Raw genomic sequence first — 19,639 nt, 5'->3', positions numbered from 1 at the left:
ATTACGCCTTTTCAGATGCACAACTTAAGATACCCTCAGACATTTGTCTGACATGTTCATATCTTTGATGTTTCAATCCAGAGTGTTTTGGTGTTTTAAGTAAACCCCTGATAGAGAGCAACTGAAGCTGACAGCCTTGATTTATAGATTAATAAAGTGTGTCAGCTTTAGCTATTATCCATCAACACACATCGCCAATGGATATATTCATTCATCCAAAAAGATATGTCTTTATACTTTTCAGAAACTGTCAAAAACTATCTGATTCTCCCTCCAGGTACCATCATTTTGGTTTAAAAATCATTACTACAAATTTGAAATAAATTTAACAACCAAGAAAACAGCATTTTCTTCCAAAGAAGCTTCATAAAGTTATATATTTAAAAAAAAGTCTGCAGTATGCATTTCTCACACTGCACTGCCATCTCAATTCCCAATTTTGCAAACTATTCCAGAATAAAGTCTAAACCCAAGCTAACCGACCTTGCTGACCTCACAAACCCTGATTTTTATAAAGCATTGTCAGTCTCCAATAGCGAGCAGTAAACAAAATGAGTTGCTGTCAGCAATAAATGAGATAAAGGCTAGATGCCTAGTAAACTTTGTTTTGGTCCAGGACATATTACTTTTTGCTCACAAAAAAGTCAATTTCCAAACACTTTTTATAATTACGGGAAATGCCAGACTAGATCAGGATAACAGGTGGGCAATTAAACAGGGAGTTTACAGCTCCTTTCACAGCAAGAGGGCAATAAGGTTCCTTTCCCTCACTGCAGGCTTTGTAAAAACACTGGTGGAAAATACACCTTTCATGAAGCTTAGAGAGCACACTTTAATGCTGTGGGAGGTGTAGTTGTTGAAAGCTGAAAAAATAATTATCTACAGTGACTGAACTACCACTACCTCCCTCAACCTTTCACCCAAAAGGCCAAAGGAGGGAAAACCAAAACTATTTTACTTACGAAATGTATGCACCCCCATTATATCTCAGTGCAGACTGTAAGTGTCTAGCAGCTACAGTTGATCACAATTCACTCACCTTCTGTAAGTGCTTAAAAAACTTTCCAGTATTTTTAATTAGTTTAAAACTAACCCCTGGTGGTGGCATCACTGCGGACTACCCACCCCCACAAAACAGTCGCACGAGAGTCAACACTCTCCCTTACGTGTAACAATGTTAAAACTGTGAAAACAATAACATGACATCTTTAGTGAGACGTGCCCAAACATACAGCAGTAATATAACATAATATAACATACGACATGTGCAGCCGTCAATCATGTTTGATAAAGAAGGAAAGCGCAACATGAAGGATGTCGTATCTTAAATTAGCATATTTTATATAGCATAACAAAACTCAACACTGTTCAGGACTTGCCTACATGATAACTGACAAAACACTGGATGACATATGAGAAAAGGAAGCCCTGCTTCTGTTTATGTTTGCAAGGTAGACCACTGGCATGAATACTAATGACTTCTAGCAACATATATTTACTGGGAAAGAGTGAATCATTATGCAGAAAGACATCTGTGATCATAAAATTTTAAAGAATTCAGCTGAAACACTTCAGAAAATCTTGGGACTCCATGAATTTTATTTAAATATGCACTGCTATACACATTTTATGGGAATGCTGCCAGTTAATCTATGCACCTCCGTGCCTAAAGCTATCCCCTGCTGCTATAGGAGCATCAGTCAGGAAAACATGCTGTGGCCGACTGTGATCCTTTTTCATTTGATCGTTCTTTATCAATAAGTACAGTTAAACAATGGCTAAAACTTTTTTCTCCATTTACTGACCTACATTTATCAATCTAGAGCTGTCACAGTGTTTTCAGCAAAAAAAGAAAAAAAAATGGCAAGTGGATTTCAACCCTAATGTAGTGATTTAAAAAGCGTATTTAGTTACATCCACCTTATAAATTAATTTGTCTAGCTTTATCAGTTCAGGATGTAGCAGTAAACAAGAGCCATCTTGTCTTACCAGAGAAGACTCCTCATCAGCAGGCATGAGGCTGATTTGGTCTGGTGAAGTGATGGAGGAGCGGGTGGTCCTAGGCGTCCGGGGAGAAGGTAAGGTGTCCCAAGCATTGCAACCACTTGGGGGTGGGTTGGGCATTTGCACACCTGAGCGTTGGCAGCACTCCGCCGCATTGGCCATCCAGGCTTCTAAGAGCTTCTCTCGGTCCCAATCTGACACAAAAAAGACATCTTATTTTAGTATATACTACCTAGAGAATGAAACTCTGCTTGTGGCATGATGTTTTGATCCGAACGATCAGACCAGTGACTGGAGGTGCAGATGTCGGTATGCAGAGAACTTTTAAAGGGGAAACAACGCAGTGCAATAGGTGCTGATGGACTGGAAGTCAGACACACATTTTTATAAGATAACTTGATACCTGTTGTCTAACAAAAAGTTTACGATGATCCTTGTGTGTGGCTTAAAAAAAATTGTAACAAGGTGCTGAAGTTAATTGGTTGCTGCCGTATTTCTTAAAGTTTTTTTCATGAGTTTATTTAAATAACTGAAGCATCAGACAGCAGCAGAATCAATGCACAAGCTTCCTAAAAGCTGTGTGCATTTATGCATGTGACACAACAGAGATAACTTAATTACTTGTAATAAATTATTCCTGACACTGACACAGGATAGCTCAGGATCTAAGAGCAAATTACATTGTTTCTTTTCAGAAAGGTGAGATGTCCCACAGGCTCACAGTTTATAACCTACAATTTAGAAAGTTACGATAACTGACTGCCAGTGCATTATACGTCACTTTATGTAATGTCTAATTTCCAGTATAGCACATACAGTGGGGCAAAAAAGTATTTAGTCAGCCACCGATTGTGCAAGTTCCCCCACCTAAAATGATGACAGAGGTCAGTAATTTGCACCAGAGGTACACTTCAACTGTGAGAGACAGAATGTGAAAAAAAAATCCATGAATCCACATGGTAGGATTTGTAAAGAATTTATTCGTAAATCAGGGTGGAAAATAAGTATTTGGTCAATAACAAAAATACAACTCAATACTTTGTAACATAACCTTTGTTGGCAATAACAGAGGTCAAACGTTTACTATAGGTCTTTACCAGGTTTGCACACACAGTAGCTGGTATTTTGGCCCATTCCTCCATGCAGATCTTCTCGAGAGCAGTGATGTTTTGGGGCTGTCGCCGAGCAACACGGACTTTCAACTCCCGCCACAGATTTTCTATGGGGTTGAGGTCTGGAGACTGGCTAGGCCACTCCAGGACTTTCAAATGCTTCTTACGGAGCCACTCCTTTATTGCCCGGGCGGTGTGTTTTGGATCATTGTCATGTTGGAAGACCCAGCCTCGTTTCATCTTCAAAGTTCTCACTGATGGAAGGAGGTTTTGGCTCAAAATCTCACGATACATGGCCCCATTCATTCTGTCCTTAACACGGATCAGTCGTCCTGTCCCCTTGGCAGAAAAACAGCCCCATAGCATGATGTTTCCACCCCCATGCTTCACAGTAGGTATGGTGTTCTTGGGATGCAACTCAGTATTCTGCTTCCTCCAAACACGACGAGTTGAGTTTATACCAAAAAGTTCTACTTTGGTTTCATCTGACCACATGACATTCTCCCAATCCTCTGCTGTATCATCCATGTGCTCTCTGGCAAACTTCAGACGGGCCTGGACATGCACTGGCTTCAGCAGCGGAACACGTCTGGCACTGCGGGATTTGATTCCCTGCCGTTGTAGTGTGTTACTGATGGTGACCTTTGTTACTTTGGTCCCAGCTCTCTGCAGGTCATTCACCAGGTCCCCCGTGTGGTTCTGGGATCTTTGCTCACCGTTCTCATGATCATTTTGACCCCACGGGATGAGATCTTGCGTGGAGCCCCAGATCGAGGGAGATTATCAGTGGTCTTGTATGTCTTCCATTTTCTGATGATTGCTCCCACAGTTGATTTTTTCACACCAAGCTGCTTGCCTATTGTAGATTCACTCTTCCCAGTCTGGTGCAGGTCTACAATACTTTTCCTGGTGTCCTTCGAAAGCTCTTTGGTCTTGGCCATGGTGGAGTTTGGAGTCTGACTGTTTGAGGCTGTGGACAGGTGTCTTTTATACAGATGATGAGTTCAAACAGGTGCCATTCATACAGGTAACGAGTGGGGGACAGAAAAGCTTCTTACAGAAGACGTTACAGGTCTGTGAGAGCCAGAGATTTTCCTTGTTTGAGGTGACCAAATACTTATTTTCCACCCTGATTTACGAATAAATTCTTTACAAATCCTACCATGTGGATTCATGGATTTTTTTTTCACATTCTGTCTCTCACAGTTGAAGTGTACCTCTGGTGCAAATTACTGACCTCTGTCATCATTTTAAGTGGGGGAACTTGCACAATCGGTGGCTGACTAAATACTTTTTTGCCCCACTGTATTGGTTCATTTAGTAAGTGCTGATGGGATGCTTGAATAAAATAAAGTTGATGTAAAAGAGACAAAATGACGATCTAAGGAAAAAAGAAGCTTCAGAAAGAGTATTTCTTTATGCAGGAATCAGGTGTGTTATGACCAGAGTAACAACTGAAAGCACAAGTGGTGATGGGACAGGAACTGCTCACTATAGTATGATAGTGATCCAGAATGTCCTGCCCTTTGGGAAGGCAGTTAGTTTACTATCTTTATTTAAGTTACTAAGGACATTATCAGCAGAATTCAGGTTTTTCCACTCCATACACAGCATTGTTGTGTCTCCTGCACAGTTGCTGGTGGCAGTGAAATGTGAATGCTGACAATTTTAAAAAACCACCCAAGAAAATATGAGGCAAACTCACGGTGGAAGTAGACGGGTTTACAGAATGGGAAGAACGATTCCAGATCAGGAGAACAGTGATGTTTAATCATCGCGCCGGCTGTTGTTAGTGTGAAAACAGATTCTACAACCTTTCCTCTTGCCAAAAATGTGGTGATCTGCTCTGAAGAGCTCAAAGCCTGCCAGCTACAGCGCAGAGTCCAATATCAATTCACAGAACCTACTTTCTGTGAAGCACAAAATGGAAGATAAAGAAAAGACTTTTTTCCTTTCACTAGCAACTATAAACACGCAAGTTATTGTCAAGACACAAATAAGAAGTACGCAATGTAGCAGGGCCAATTAAAAACATTTTCTGACTGTTTGAAGATTACATTTTTTTACAATACTTTATGATTAGGCCTAAAACAGACATAACATACTGAATATATGAATTCCCATTTAACCTGTCAAAACAAGACTTAAGTTTGAATTTCATGGACAAAAAATGCATTTCAGTGAATCTCATTTTACATTTGTGTGGATTCTCAATAGAAATAGTCCAGTAGCCACCAGCATTTAAGCCTTTTAAACTGCCAACAACAAAGACCTGCTGCCATCTGGTTTTCTGTTTTAGAATAGCTGTTTAATCTCGCATCAGGACACGGACAGATTTGAGAGGCTCTCAGTATAAATATTGGATGACTTGTGGACTGTGCCCGAGTCCAAATAGTCTACCCTCCTAAAATAAGGAACACGACCAGGTCAACTGTGCAATTAGGCCATTATCAGCCTCAAGACAGGTTTGCCACCAATCAAATGACTAACGCTCTAAATGGCCTCCTTTAGATAATGAATGTCGTAACAACCCCCATCCCAATCTAGCTCCATTCAATTAAAACTAATCAATGTGTATGGCCCTATCTTAAAGCCTTTAGCCATTATATAGAGTCTGAAAGTGAAGTCTTCACATTTAGTCTTAAATATCAAAAATTAGTTGGGAAATACAAATTGTCAGGAACAAAGAAAGATGGAAAAGCAAGCAGTTCAGCAGACGAGCAATGAGGAGACGATAAGAGATTGTTACAAATTGTGGAAATGAGGCTTTTTCGAAATGAAATGACATGCGAGTACAAAAACCCTTCTCCAGGACATGCAAAATGCTGAAATGTTTCAGCAGTCCCATGATAAAACTGAATAAATATAGCACCATTCTGGGGTCAATCTCCCGCCTCTGAGCTCTTAAAAGTGTGTCTCATATGTAGCACACAGCTCAACAGACAGCCCTTAAGCCCATTTAATTAAAAAAATGAGGTGGTGAAGTCATACACAAACATTTTTGCCAAGTTGTCTGAAGTAACGATTTACAAAAGCCTCAAATCAGTAAAACTTTCAGAAACACTTGAACACACTATCTTGTGTCCAGCTGTAAATGAAGCAAGTTTGAAAACTGGTGGGTTAAGACTGCAAGTCTAATAAAATCTGATATATTTACTCAGTACTTGGCCAGGCCTAAGTTAAGAGTGAAGTAATTAAGACAAATTCAGGAAAGCATATTTTCTCTGCAGCACACTACTATTTCTAGGAAAAACATAACAGAATGTAATAAAAATAAATTAGACGTGCCAAGGATTTTACATAAAAATCCATGGTTCACGCTGCGGATTATTTAATCTTATTTACAGTAAATCAGGCGCGAGCCTAAGTAACCTAATTAAGCAGTGTTTGTTCTCAAATTGTTTGTTGAAATGAATACGCTCACTAAAACTACATTTAGATCATGTAAAAGCTCTCTCCAGTGACAACAGAACAAGTCCAATTCTTTCAGCGTACTGCATATTTATAGAAAATAAATCCCTTATCCAAATACAAAAAACACTTTCTGTATTTTCTATTTTGTAGTCATTTCTACATTTAAAAAGCATGGTAACCCCATGTAAAATGCACCGTTACACATTTTCACAGCATCACAGCCACAAGATTAGAATCAGGGTTTCACATTAGGTGCCGATACACAGAACCTCCTTAGAGAGTGACCAGGAGAAGCTTTTCTTATTTTAAGCTTGTTTGGTTTGGTCTTACAAGCTATTAAATTGTGTGGTGTCATGTTTAGGTCTGAGGTCTGCAGCAAAAGGCTGGAGATATCTAAGTCTGCTAAGACATAAAAAAGTCTTGAAGTTATTCTCAAGATCGGTCATTCCACTGTATTAAACAGCTGCCAATTTGTACCAGACTCCTTGCTCCAGCAAATTAAACCCAAACAGAACAACATAAAAAGTATAATAAAAATACCACAACATTTCATCAAAGGGTCTTCAGCCATTTCTTACTACTGGTGTCAAAAGGCGTTCATTTACAATAAGATGCAGGGAAAATCTGAACTGCAATGCAGACGTGCCTTGCTTATTGAGAGGATCCTGCTTATTGGTCTGAATCCCACTGAAATGTCGTGTGGATTTTAAAACAGGCAGTGTGTAAGAGAAACCTTAGATTAAACATTCTGTAACTGACAGGATTTGTATGGAAGAGCGGTCAAAGACTTTAATAAGCCAATATCTGAGACAGGTGAACAATTATGCAAATCATGGCCAAGGGTATACTTACCTCGTCCACTAAAGTGTATGTATGGATGTGTGTGTATATATATTGAAAAGTGTTGAAAAGTGTTTTATGTGGTGTTAAATTAAATCTAACCAGTGTATCAAATGCTTCCTTGTCCATATACTTTAACTATGTATGTCATTTGTTTAACTACTATGTTACTATGTTTACCCATTAAGCTGTCAGGATATTACTAGTCCAAATAATTGAAAGGACAACCAGTACTGTGTTTGTTTAATAGTACCATGGGCACGTAGCAGTGCTTCTGCAGTGAAAAGAGGGGCTTGTAGCATGTCAGCTGTCTCCACTATCAGCATGTCCTTCAGCTTCCGAAGATCCTGTGGCCGCAGGCCCTCGTACAACTAGAGTAAAGGGTTGACAAGAACATAATAAGAGAGGAAATGTAAGGACAAAGATAAGAAGTAAAAGGGAAAAAAAGACAGGTTGTCAGAGAAAGGTAAAGAAAGAGACAAGAGGACAACAGTGGGTGAGATTGGGGAAAAGGGTGATGGGTGAAATAATGGTAGGAAAGAAAGATTGTGAAAAAAGGGGAAGAGAAAATAAAGAGAAAATAAGTACTACAACCACCTGAAACATAAATGATTGCTGACACAGGACTTAGCCAGACCCAGAGAACTAAAACTGATGATGATGACCACATGTTTTAAGCTAGACTGTTTTGTGTGAGTAATTTGTGAGTCTGTTTGTGTCCAACCAAAACAAGTTCAAGTAAAGAATGTGACTAACTCCTGCAAAAATGTAAACACTGAAATACAGTCAACTAGTGGATTTTTCCAAGAGCAAAGTTACCATCATATGTTGCTTCTATTCCTTACTTATGTAGCTAAAGGGTTATAAGGACGAATCAAGTGTAACAATACAGAAGCTGTGTGGGATCAGCCAGGCTAGGATGACCAGGGTAGCTCATTTAAAACAGTTTGACCTAATACAGCAACAACAGTGAAATTACTTTTTGGGGGGATTTTTTTAAACAGCATGCTGTGGACTAAAGTTTGGTTCTAATAACATTTTAAGTCACACCAGCTGAGGGTGATAAACTGAAAGCTATACACCCACTCCTTGTTGGTGTGTTATACTGTACCTCTCTTCGATCTAGGGCTGCATATTCTGCCTCAATACCCTCTGCCTCAGGGGCAAGAGAGAAGACCATCTGCGACTCCAGGCGCAGGGCCAACTCCTTGTGGTGCTGCTTCTCTGCAGAGTCACATGGAGTCTCGCGGTTTTCATTCTCCGCAAACAAGTCCGCTTCTCTCTGCACCAGCATCTGAGCACGAAGAAACAAGAGGAATATCTGGCATTGAACAATGGCACACATCGTGCATTCAAGAACAGATACTAAAGCTCGCTGACTATATATGTAGTTCCAAACACCTGTGCTTACTTGCACAGTGGAGTACCACTCACCCTGTAACAGTAATCAGAGGAAAGTATCCACAATTAAGGCATGAAACAGTAATTACAGTTATTTTGATATAGACTGCAATTATGACTTCAGTAAAAAAAAAAAAAAAAAAAAATAGCAACAACTTACCCACCTCGAGAAAACTGAAAAAGAGTTCACTTATATCCACTTTACTTCAAAGTTCTTTGTAGAGTATGGCACACTAAGTCTTGATGATCAAGTGCCAATTAAAGGAGCTCAGGTAATATTGAGAGCAGTACAAGAAAAACACACACGTTAATAATGTGTCTTTTGGGGGGTGGTGGCTTCTGTTGGTAACTGTCATTTCTGTGCTTGAGTCTACTTTTTTAAACTGTCTGTGAATGGCATTTCTTGACACCCTGGAAGTAGGGTGTCTCTTTTTCTGTCACAACATACCTGTCTGCATCGCCAGCCTCGACATTATGTTCTGCACATGGTGCAAATTGCATTTTGTAATAAACTGCATGGATTCTGGGGGGAAATTAGAGTGAAGGCAACAATAATATTTCTATAATGAAGAGTCATCTAAATAAATGACAGTGTGCAGAAATGCGATCATTTAAAATTAGTACCAGCTGTACAGCAGTTCTTTCTGGGGATTGGCTGCTTGCCTTTCCTGAAGCACATTTTAAGAGCAGCATTTGTAATTTTGTTCTATTACATGCAATAACAATAAAGTCACGCGTAATCTATTTGACTGTTATATCTGGTGTGAGCTGTCCAGGAGATTAATTAAGTTGTACCGTGTTCCACAGCATCTTCCAAAAACTCACCAGCGAGGGCGAATGAGAAGATGCAAATTACAGTTCCCTACCGAAGGTCAAGATTGACTCTAGGACAAGGCCACACGTGAGGATCTATTCTACAAATATTCATTACACAAAAGAGCAGACACTGAATGATGTGTGTGAGCATCAGAGTTACTCTGGTCTCATTTATTATCCTTCCCCTCATATACTCTCTGCCCTTGTCTTAGTGAAACTGGTCAGTTTACAGCTACAGAGGCTTTGATCATAACCCCCCAAAAATTTCACACTTAAAAAATTTTTACAGTAGCCCAGAGAAAATATCTGCAATATCTTTTTATTATAATCTCACCTCAACACAAGTCTTCATGCCTGAGGCAGCAGCATAGTGTAGGCAAGTGTTTTTCTTGTTGTCAGTGGCATTGACATCAGCCCTTTCATACTCTCCATGATCCAGCTTAGCTCCTGTCCATGCTAGCACGATCTGAAGGCATTCCCCTCGTCGCTGTTCGTCTTCGTATGGCCTTGAGATGCGGGGATGCAAAGCTCCCTCTGAAGTCAGGATCTGAGGCCCCATGCAGAGAAGGTGCAGAGATGTCTCATTGTGCACGTTGCGCTTGTTAGGATTGCCATCTTTGCTTAGGAGAAAAGACCTAAAAGAGAATAACAACATGACAAGATGGTTAAATTGTAATGCGTTGTCTTTTGTGGGATACTGTCAACAGACTGCAAATTCTTATGACATCAGTGCTGATTCAGAACGTAAACATGATTTTTTTTTTAAGATAAAAAAACACGAGTTATGCATAGTGCATGTAGCTTTTCGTGTAACTGAATATTTTACAGCATTTTAACTGCACAATATTCTAAAAAAGGAGAGCTGTATACTGCAACACAGGTCAATTCCTTCCCAAAATAGTTTAGATTTCAACATTTCATTGCTTTTGTGAAAACCATAAACTAGAATTATAGCTATACAACCAGTTATATGACTTAAACTACTGTTCTTGTTTTTTTAAGAGTAAGGCCAGAGTGGGATAAAAACAAGCACAGTCTGCACTGTTAGCTTGTCAGATAGGAAGCTCTTGGAACGTCATTCTATTCCAGCTCAGCATGTTGCATTCCTGAGAGCTGCTAACAGATGGCTATGTAGAGACACAGATGGGACAGAGACATATAGAGAAAAAAAAAACATGAAAAAAGAAAAACTGAATTTTAAAATACAGCAAAAGTGAAAAGATGGAATAAGCTGCCATTGAGTGATAAAAAAAGAGAAGAAGTCAGGTTAAGGGTTACTAGACATAAAGCTTGAGAACCATCTATGACCCAATCATTATCAGGCCCTGTCAGAATAACAATTTTTCCTCACTGACAACACTCAAAAATATGAAGTATACATTCTGTCTGCTTGCGTATTTGTTTTTATTTGGGCCATATCCTAACCTGAGTAGGCGTGTCATGGCGTGCCGGGCAGCATAGTGCAGTGGAGTGTTGTGCTGATAGGACTCTCCATATGTAGAGTTGGGATCTAGAGCCTCCTTGAACTGTGGGTTGCTCTCATACAGTTGGCAAGCCAGCAGTTCATCTCCATTGATGAGAGCCTTACGGAACTTGGTCGCTGTGTTCCCCATTTCGTCCCCTACCGTGGGTCCAAAGGTCTGACTGGGACAGCAGCCTCTTAAGTCGTCTTCCACCTGTTCAAGTCCAATAAGCCAGCATACTGCATGTCCTAATAAAAAGACAAAAAATTGGGAGTAAAACGTCTTTATGCCTGAGCCCAACAAGGCTCTTCAAGCGAGAAAATGGTCAAGAGGTTTGTCGGTCATACAAGTTTCCACATCATCCCAATAAATCAAAAATATTTTCACCAGTTTCAGGAAAAGCAACTTTGCCTCGTTTTGTACAGCTGACTTCCACTCCCTCTGGTCACAAAACAAGAATTCAGTCTTCAAGGGTGCTCGGGCTGCTCTGCCACAAGCTCCTGCGTCAGCATCACCACTGCACTGTAAACCAGCTCCCTGTTTCTCTTTTTATTTTTTTGAATTTATTTATATATTTTTTTTGAATACCTAAACATAGTGAGGACAAAGCCCACACAGAGATGGACAAGGCTTCCTCTGGCATCACCAGGAGTTTCCGCTTCACTGTGCCAAAGCTACTCATCCCACTGAGGCCAGGGCTCATTATGAAGCAAGATATCCTCAACTGAAGAATAGCACACAGCAAGTCCGCTTTCCGCTTCCACCAGGGCACCATATGGTCACGACCGTCAGGGCAATGTGATACCTTTATGTATTTTTAGTAAGCGGCAGCAGACCGAACACAGGACACAGCATAATTTGTTTTTATAATAACACGCATTCAATTTCCCAATAACAAAATTCTCACTGGTGGAGACAAGTTATGTGTGCAATGGAAGGAATGAATACTCACCGAAAATCCCCATCTCCCATTAATACCAAGCATTCCATAGGTTAGTAAGTAACTGAAGACAGCTAACTATTTGCGCTGTTATATAAACAGAGTCAAGACCGTGGACAGGTCTGACACACTGTTCTAATCAGTCAATCTTTAAACTAAGTAAGGAAGATAAGAGTGAGACCTTTGGTAGTCTTCTGGGAAAGTGTGTTATTAACTGTAACAAAACGAATACCAAAGTTATGACGTGGTTATCTATTCATCAATTAGAATAGCAATATGGCACAGACGTGTTTTCACTCTTTAGTAAGATTGGTAGAATGGAGGCAGGTGGAAAATAAACAAGTATTACATATATGAATGATTTATCATTTATTCAGTTGGTAAATACTGTCTACATTTACGTGTGCTAATATCGACCATTTTAACATGTGAAATCATCCCCTGCGATCATTGTCGTACATTTAAATAACGCTATCCATCATGTAAACAGACCAGCCAGTGGAAGTGAACACCACCTTAGATCAGGCGTGTGCCATGTGATTACCCCAGTGGCCAGACACCATCACAAAGCAAGACAAACAGTATACCACCTTGGCATACAAAAAAAGCAAGAAAGAAAAACACCTGATCTTTGAACAGTTATATAATCTCATAGTTTGTAACACATATTACTCAACGAGCTTGCTCTCTAAATGAATAACTACAGCATTAACCTATCTTACAACAGTCAACGACACTCCCCCGTTACAGCTTCAACCAACCACATCTAACTAAAGCTCACAGCAACAGCTAGCGTTAACATGAGAAAAATAAAAACGTTATTCCACGTAGCCGCCACTTGTCACTAAACTACTTCATGCAGGCCTGTATCCACGTCGTGCGGTGTTTACCATTTTCGCTAGCAGAAAATCGACGACAGCGTGTCATGTTGTGTTAATGAACAGACCCCGATAACGCTTTGTTCCACTGCTGGTTAAAAATAAAACCAATCTGCCGACAACCAACCTTAGAAAACGTTAGCTGCAAACCATTCCTTTTGTCGATAATGCCACTGGTACTGACAAAACACTCTGCTGCTTTGCTAGCTATATAATATTCAAAAACAAAAAACCTCATGACGCTAGCATCTGCGTTGACCAACGTCAGTGTACACGCTAGAGGCTGGCTGAGCTAGCGTGCTAATCTCAATGCTAGCCAACTTGACGGTAGCAAGTACAGTTGAAAAACTCCGTAAACAATGAATAACAAGTATTTCGACTTACACTGATTGTACATCTTGCTGTTGTACACCTGGCCTTGTGAGTGAATTGTCAGTCGCAAAGGGTAAAGCAAAGAGTTTTCTCGTTATGTGGGGCAAACCTGTATAAACAATGTGAGCTATGCGCTGTGCTGTTGCCCCAGTCAACTCTCCGTTGACTCTGGTGGCTCCTGCTGGATACTAGTCGGGTTGCCAGGTTTCAAAACAACCCCCTAAAACAACCCCCTAAAACAGGCGAGAAAGACGTGGCCGGCTTATTTTTCAAAGCCTAAGCTTTGCTTTAACATTAATTTCAACCAAGTGCATGTTTTTTTTAGTTTAGTTTAGTTTGTTTTTGTTTTTTTTACCCTTAGAAACTACAGCTATTTACACCTTCATAAAGCCGGGCATCATATCTGAAGCGGAAATAGGTAAGATAAGTACGGCGTACGCGCTTACACTAACGGAAAAATACCTGAAATCTTTCTAAAACGGGTAAATCTATAAACACTTCTGCTTTAGGCTTCTCTGGAGTGAACATGGGATGGAGTAGACGTTCAACTCAACAGGCTAATCATTTGTAATAGCCGCCATTACAGAAAAAGACCACTAGAGTGCGCCAAAGTCCACAGAAAAATCACACTGCTGAGTGGCGCCGTTCTTCATTTTTCATCTCCTACACACGCCTCGTGAGTAATTGCAGAAAGTATTTCTCAGTTGCATTCACAACCTACACCAAACAAATACTAAATGCACAGTACACTGTATTTAAGCAGAGGCTTAGCAGTCTCCACTCACTTGAAATAACCACATCGAAACTCAACATAACATGTGTGCCTTTTATTATCAAATAGTTGAACTTTGCATTTAAGGTATATACAGCATATTGTTCTCATATATTTAAGAATGCACACATTTCATATGAACAGGCCTTCAATATATAATCTGTAAACACATAGCTTAATCTCAGTGTAAGGGTAGATACATAAATGTATGCAACAATGAAATGTAACACACTTAAAAAAAAAAAAAAAAAAAACAGGGCACCTTAAACGAATGCTTTGGCACTTTGTAAATTTCAGTTCAATAAAAGGGGAGTTAAAAATATATATATATGGTTTGGGAACAAACAAAAAGCCTTAAGACGGAGACGCTCATCGTACCACGTGCATTTCTTGTAATGCCATAATTTTTCTTCATCATTTTCTGTCTTGCCACAAAAGAAACAAAAAGACATTTATCACTGCCAACACAAAATAAGGGTCTTCATATAACAAAAACAACAACAACAAAAAAAATGCTAAAACAATATTTCTCATTCATGGTAGCAGATGAAGACCAAACAAACGTTTAAGGGTTTGTGTAAAATGGATAGTAAGCTGCCATGCTTTTGGATGGGGGGGCTTCCTTGCTGTAGCCATTGTTGGTGGGAACAGAGACCAAGTCCTCACACTTGGTGTTGCTGGAGGAGTCCTCCGTGCTTGGACCATTGAGAGACACACGCCTTCTTTTGCAGCCCAGAGAATAGGAATTGGTCTTGTCTAAGGAAAGAGCTGATGGTTGTGGGTCTGTCCAGGAGCTGATCAGGGCTCCGCTACCATTCACCTCCTCTTCCATCTGTGCTTTAACCTTTTCTGAGTCTTCTGGGAAACTGGCAGTGGGGCTGGGTCTGGGGGACCAAGGCAGACTGGATGTGACTTTTCTTTGGTATGCTGCTCTAGACCCCCACCCTGCAGACATTGTAGTAAATGGGGAGTCTGGGTAGTAGCTAAGAGCGTGAGAAGTAGGCATGGGCAGTGATTTGATACCATAAGGAAGCAGGGAACTTGAATATTCTCCCTCATAGGGTGTCAGATCTAGCTTGTTGGTGGTGCCACTGCTACTTCCCCCTTGCTGCACTGAGGTGACAAACCACCTCTGCGAAGCTGCGTCTTCTGACTGAGGCGAGAGGAGGCTGTTAGTCTGCGGTACAGCTCTCTCACTGTTGTAGAAGCGATTCTGAGGAAGGTTGTTGACAAACTGATCCTGGAAGAGGGGCTGCATCGCGTAGCGGGTGCCAGGGACAATCTGGTGGGCACGGGGAGAGTCCGTAGGAGACGGTGTAAGGCGGTCATTCTCTGGAGCTGTGTACATCCTAAAAATTTAATAAATAAATGTACTTATAAGACATGAGGTCAAGACAGTTCAATGTGAAAGTTCTTTCACAATTAGTTGGTGTAGCCACAGTATGATGTATTTGTTTGCTTTGAAAGAGATGCACAGCAATGTAAGCGCATAGAAAATACTCACGAATCATAATTGTCTCTGAATCCTTTGGCAAAAGGGTTGTGATCAATTTTCAGCTGCGTGATCTAAAACAAGGCACAGCCGAAGGTTAAGCTACATTTTAGATTTGGAAAAGCAAAGAATAAAGGAGCATCATGCTTGTGTAGCTATAGACCTCATGTTTAGTTTGCTTTGGAAAACTGTGGCTGATTAAAGTTAGAAATGGCTTCCCATGCCAACTGAACAAGTTTTAATAAATGGGAATTCTAAACTGATTAAAAAGCTATAATATGCAGTATGTAAATAATTAAATATAATGCATGCATACGGCTCTGAGGACCTATTAATGGGAGCTTATATCTAAAATAAAATAAAAAAAAAAAACAAAAACAAAAAACAACAACCACCAAGGGAGGCCGGAGTTTTTCCACACTTACATCCGTGTTCTGGTAGGCAGTCACTGCTATAAACTGAGTCTCTGGAAAAGTAAAGCACTGGGTCTTAAGGTCACTGTTAAGGTCTTCCACTCCATCCTCTGTCACCTCCACAATGTGCAGCCTTGGCTGGTACTTATGCAGGGATTGCAGAACAATCATCTATTGCGTAAAAAAAAAAAAATAATGCTAATTTTGAAAAAAAAATTAAAGCACTCTATAATTTCCAACGTCACCGCTATTCACAAAAAAAAATTCTAATCTATAAAAGCTTCAGTGAATAACTTTGTGTCCTGCAATTATATGACTTAAGCATTATTTTTGCACTACTGTAGTTTAATTTCATCACATCATCTTTGCATAGACACAAAAATATCTAAACTAATTTCCTTCCTAGCACAAATTTAAAAAAATAAAACAAACAATATAGTTAGCTCTTCAAGTCTGAATTAGTCCGAATACAAAACGCTTTCATTGTGCCACATTAATTATCAAGGTGCCAATAAACAAAATATAGTAAAAGTACATCACTACAGTTTATATTAAACAGACTAATCTATATTGAAAACAACAACTGAATGAAGGTTTGGTGTAATGGAAAATGTTTTGCCATTTGCAACCTATTTTGAGGGTTACAGGCCTTTAGTTATTTTCAGCTTTGAGTTTAGTACCTGTGAAGTATTGTGGCTCGTCCCTTTGTTGTTTGTGAGTTTCAGTTTACTGAAGGAGATTTCTTGTCTCATCCAGTGAGCCCCTGTGTTTGGGGACTCCGGGTGGATATAGATTTTGTTCCCTTAAATAAAGAGAAATACATTTTCCAATATTTAAACTCAAGATTTCCAAAACAAATTACACAAAATTCTACTGAAAACATGGGACTTTCCATTAGGAAAAGCTGGGGAACCCATTTTTTGCTCCATGGCCTAGTTGAGAAGTTAGGCTTAGGCTATAAAATAAGCGAATTTCTTTTTCTTTGTTTGTCTTTTTTTGTTGTTGTTTGTTTTTAAACAGAAAAAAAAAGTCTTTTGGGGGATGAAATTGTCTTAAATCCGGGTGAATTTTGCTTTTAAATCGCAGGGGAAATGTTGAATTCAACTCAGTTTAAAATATATTTCTTTAAAAAAAAAAAAAAAGAAAGAAAGAAAGAAAATAGGCACTATGTACCCTTTTCGGTACCTTGGCTGCTGTTGTCCGCTTTCCCACAGGTGACCCACTTTCCCCCCTGAAATCTCCAGTGGTTTGGATCCGCAAGCACCACTTCCACAAACACGTTATAATGCGCTGTCACACTGAGACCAGCTATGTTAAAGCTGAGGAAAGGGAACATCCGTCTGCAAAAAACAGAGAGGGAGGATTCAAAGAAACAGAACATTAAAATAAATATTTTGCTAATAAAGAAGAAGAAGAAAAAGAACATAAGAGAAACTGACAGACAGTTAAAGGAAATTAAAGGGAAAAGCTTCGGCTCTAACTTTGCACACTTTTCCTGCCATCTCACCTGCCCTGCTTGGTGATGATCATCTCTGTCTGGTGTCGGTGGAACTTGAGCCATAGAGGTCGGTTGCAGAGATAAACCTGGGACCTCACCCCCGGGCCGGTGGTGGCGGGGGGTAGAGCCATGTTACCGAGAGCGGAGCCCGAGCTGGTGTATGGAGGGTAGATGCAGCCGGGACTCTGTCCGAGCTGGTAAGTGGGACTAATGTGACTGCGCCCGGGGGCTGAGGGAGGGAATCCGGCCGGTTGCAACACGGAGCCCAGGTGCAGTGATGAGGGATACCTTCCAGCACTGGACGGGGTGTAAACCGCCCCGCTGGGGGTGTAGGGGATAAAAGAGCAATGACTGGCTGCTTCGGGACTTTGCTTAGAAATAGCGGATGGGATATAGTACCGGTCAGCACTCATCCCGTGCTCCGTGTACCTGTTGCTAACAACCGGATCATCCCCCTCCACAGCCGGAGACTTGCGCCTCTCATCTGCCGTGTCTTTGGAAGAAGAATATGAACTGCTCTCCCCTTCACTCCCGAGCATCTTTGCTTTTCTCTTGGTTTGGGCTCAGCTGATGTTGCTCTCTATCAGGGATGTCACCTTCCCTTCTTTTCCTTTCAGGTGTCTGCTCCTAAAAACAGGCTCCCCTGCAAACATCCACTGGATTCTGAATGACTGAGACAGACAGAAGCAAACAGTGGTTACAAAAAGACCTGAAGTTGTCCCTAATACACATCTCAAGCTGTCAAGTCGCATACACAGTGAGACGGTTGCAGGAAATGACCTCCATATCACCGGAGATATTTGTGGGCGTACCAGGGTGTGGTTGTGAAGTATGTGAAGTCAGTCTTAAAGTGCTGGATTTCAGTTGTCGTGGTCTCCCCAAAAATAGTAACTTTACTGAAAACAAGGCTCTTTTTTGTTGCCATTTCCCCCCTCTTACTTTTTCCTCCGCTGTTTTAAAAACACGATTAGCTAATCAATTAGCCCTAAATGCGTTCCAGTGCGGCTCATATACTACACGTTTTATTAGATTTTATTTGCTCTTTGATGATATACTGTATTCACAAGTTCAATAGTTCGGCTATAATAATTAAAAGAAAATGATATAAGTGCAACTGAGTAGCTCAGGATTTACAGTTATTGGAAATACTGGAGCGATATTAACAAGCTCGCTGGGACTCGCTTCGAGGTAAGAGCCAATTTCTTGTAAATCATATGACAAACGTGAAGCAATGCACAGATTTACGGGGGTAGACGTGAAACTCGCCCGCGAGTTTTGAAAGTCGTAGCGTTTTCAGTATCAAAACTAAATAAAATTGCAGATTTGTCCGACCTAAATATATTCCGATGGAAACGAATATTTATTCAATTTAATGCTGTCCAACAAAAACAAATAATTTGAACAAAAATGTATGCATGTTTATTTTATTGTTTTTAATGTAGGCCTACTTCTCAGAGGAGTAATAACACTAATAATAGCAGTTAAATCGTGAAGATTCATTTTACGTGTAAATAAATAATACTATCAGTATTCAGAGGTAATGGATTTGCATGCATTCAGTTCGAATGAGGTTGTGTCCCAACGGGATGGCCGACGTGAAAAAGAAAAATAGCCAATTATTTTTCCGTTTGAAGAAACCTGTGATGCTTCTTGGATCAGACAGTCGGATGTGAGAAACCAAAAGAACCGGAATTAAACGATATTAATACAGAGGTGGGTGGGAGAAGAAATGCAAATAAACCAGACACTAGAAACTTATTTACTGTGGGTTAATTCGTTGCAGGCTGAATAAATAAGTTGTTTGTTGCATTTATTGCACATTTAAATGTAAAATAAAGCTTTATCATCATAATAAATAATAATAAATTCTGCAAATGTATTAGTTGCATTTGAAAATATATATAATTGTATTTGCAAACTTACCAAGCCTCCAGGGTCCTCCGGTGTTTCTAATTAAAAAGCTTCAAGACAAGAAAGTATTAAAAACTTAAGACAAAATCAGCACAGATAACCGGTGAAGCTGTAAACAGCAAACGGCATCATGCTGCGTTTGTGTCCGGAAAAATAATAATAAGGCAGCAGAGTTTATAATAAAACCGGAGCCATGCGGAGGCGGACTGATCGGAGCGCAGAGACGCAGTCCCGCTTTCACCGCTGCTCTCTCCTTGTGGCCATGACGCGCAGACAGCAGCCTCTTTTATCAGATCTCCCTCCGATCACCAGG

At 40.2% G+C, this 19,639-nt stretch overlaps 2 protein-coding genes across 4 annotated transcripts in view; both read right to left on the bottom strand.

Moving 5' to 3' along the window:
* Positions 1 to 13,410, bottom strand: part of ankib1b (ankyrin repeat and IBR domain containing 1b) — a 34,620-nt gene extending 21,210 nt beyond the window's left edge. Inside the window, exons 1-6 of one of the 3 annotated variants that reach the window (XM_026185961.2) lie at positions 13,253 to 13,410; positions 11,013 to 11,298; positions 9,922 to 10,222; positions 8,482 to 8,664; positions 7,624 to 7,741; positions 1,990 to 2,198 (exon numbers count right to left, since the gene is read on the bottom strand). In XM_026185961.2, the coding sequence (XP_026041746.1) occupies positions 1,990 to 2,198; positions 7,624 to 7,741; positions 8,482 to 8,664; positions 9,922 to 10,222; positions 11,013 to 11,200 (999 nt within the window). In that variant the 5' untranslated portion in view covers positions 11,201 to 11,298; positions 13,253 to 13,410. Of the gene's footprint in view, positions 1 to 1,989; positions 2,199 to 7,623; positions 7,742 to 8,481; positions 8,665 to 9,921; positions 10,223 to 11,012; positions 11,299 to 11,437; positions 11,551 to 12,995; positions 13,138 to 13,252 lie in introns of those variants that run through there. The other 2 variants (XM_026185963.2, XM_026185962.2) reach the window with 2 other exon arrangements.
* A 642-nt stretch (positions 13,411 to 14,052) lies between these two features.
* On the bottom strand, positions 14,053 to 19,588 carry eomesb (eomesodermin homolog b). Its single transcript, XM_026185046.2, has 7 exons — positions 19,339 to 19,588; positions 17,425 to 18,086; positions 17,103 to 17,257; positions 16,598 to 16,719; positions 15,930 to 16,088; positions 15,517 to 15,578; positions 14,053 to 15,361 (listed from the first exon to the last, which is right to left on the bottom strand). Exons 2-7 carry the CDS (start codon positions 17,952 to 17,954, stop codon positions 14,578 to 14,580), a joined length of 1,812 nt encoding a protein of 603 aa, XP_026040831.1. The 5' UTR covers positions 17,955 to 18,086; positions 19,339 to 19,588; the 3' UTR covers positions 14,053 to 14,577.
* Between the last annotated feature and the right edge of the window lie 51 nt (positions 19,589 to 19,639).

This window comes from Astatotilapia calliptera, chromosome 11 (assembly GCF_964374335.1).
Source record: "Astatotilapia calliptera chromosome 11, fAstCal68.1, whole genome shotgun sequence".
NCBI lineage: Eukaryota > Metazoa > Chordata > Actinopteri > Cichliformes > Cichlidae > Astatotilapia > Astatotilapia calliptera.
This window is presented reverse-complemented; position numbering and strand designations above follow the sequence as displayed.

Excerpts from the sequence above, each read along its gene's own strand:
- eomesb (XM_026185046.2), bottom strand. The coding sequence starts at position 17,954 with ATGCTCGGGAGTGAAGGGGAGAGCAGTTCATATTCTTCTTCCAAAGAC. Across the intron at positions 17,258-17,424 it reads ATCATCACCAAGCAGGGCAG|ACGGATGTTCCCTTTCCTCA; the intron begins GTGAGATGGCAG and ends TGTTTTTTGCAG. Across the intron at positions 16,089-16,597 it reads CGAGCCACAATACTTCACAG|ATGATTGTTCTGCAATCCCT; the intron begins GTACTAAACTCA and ends TTTACGCAATAG.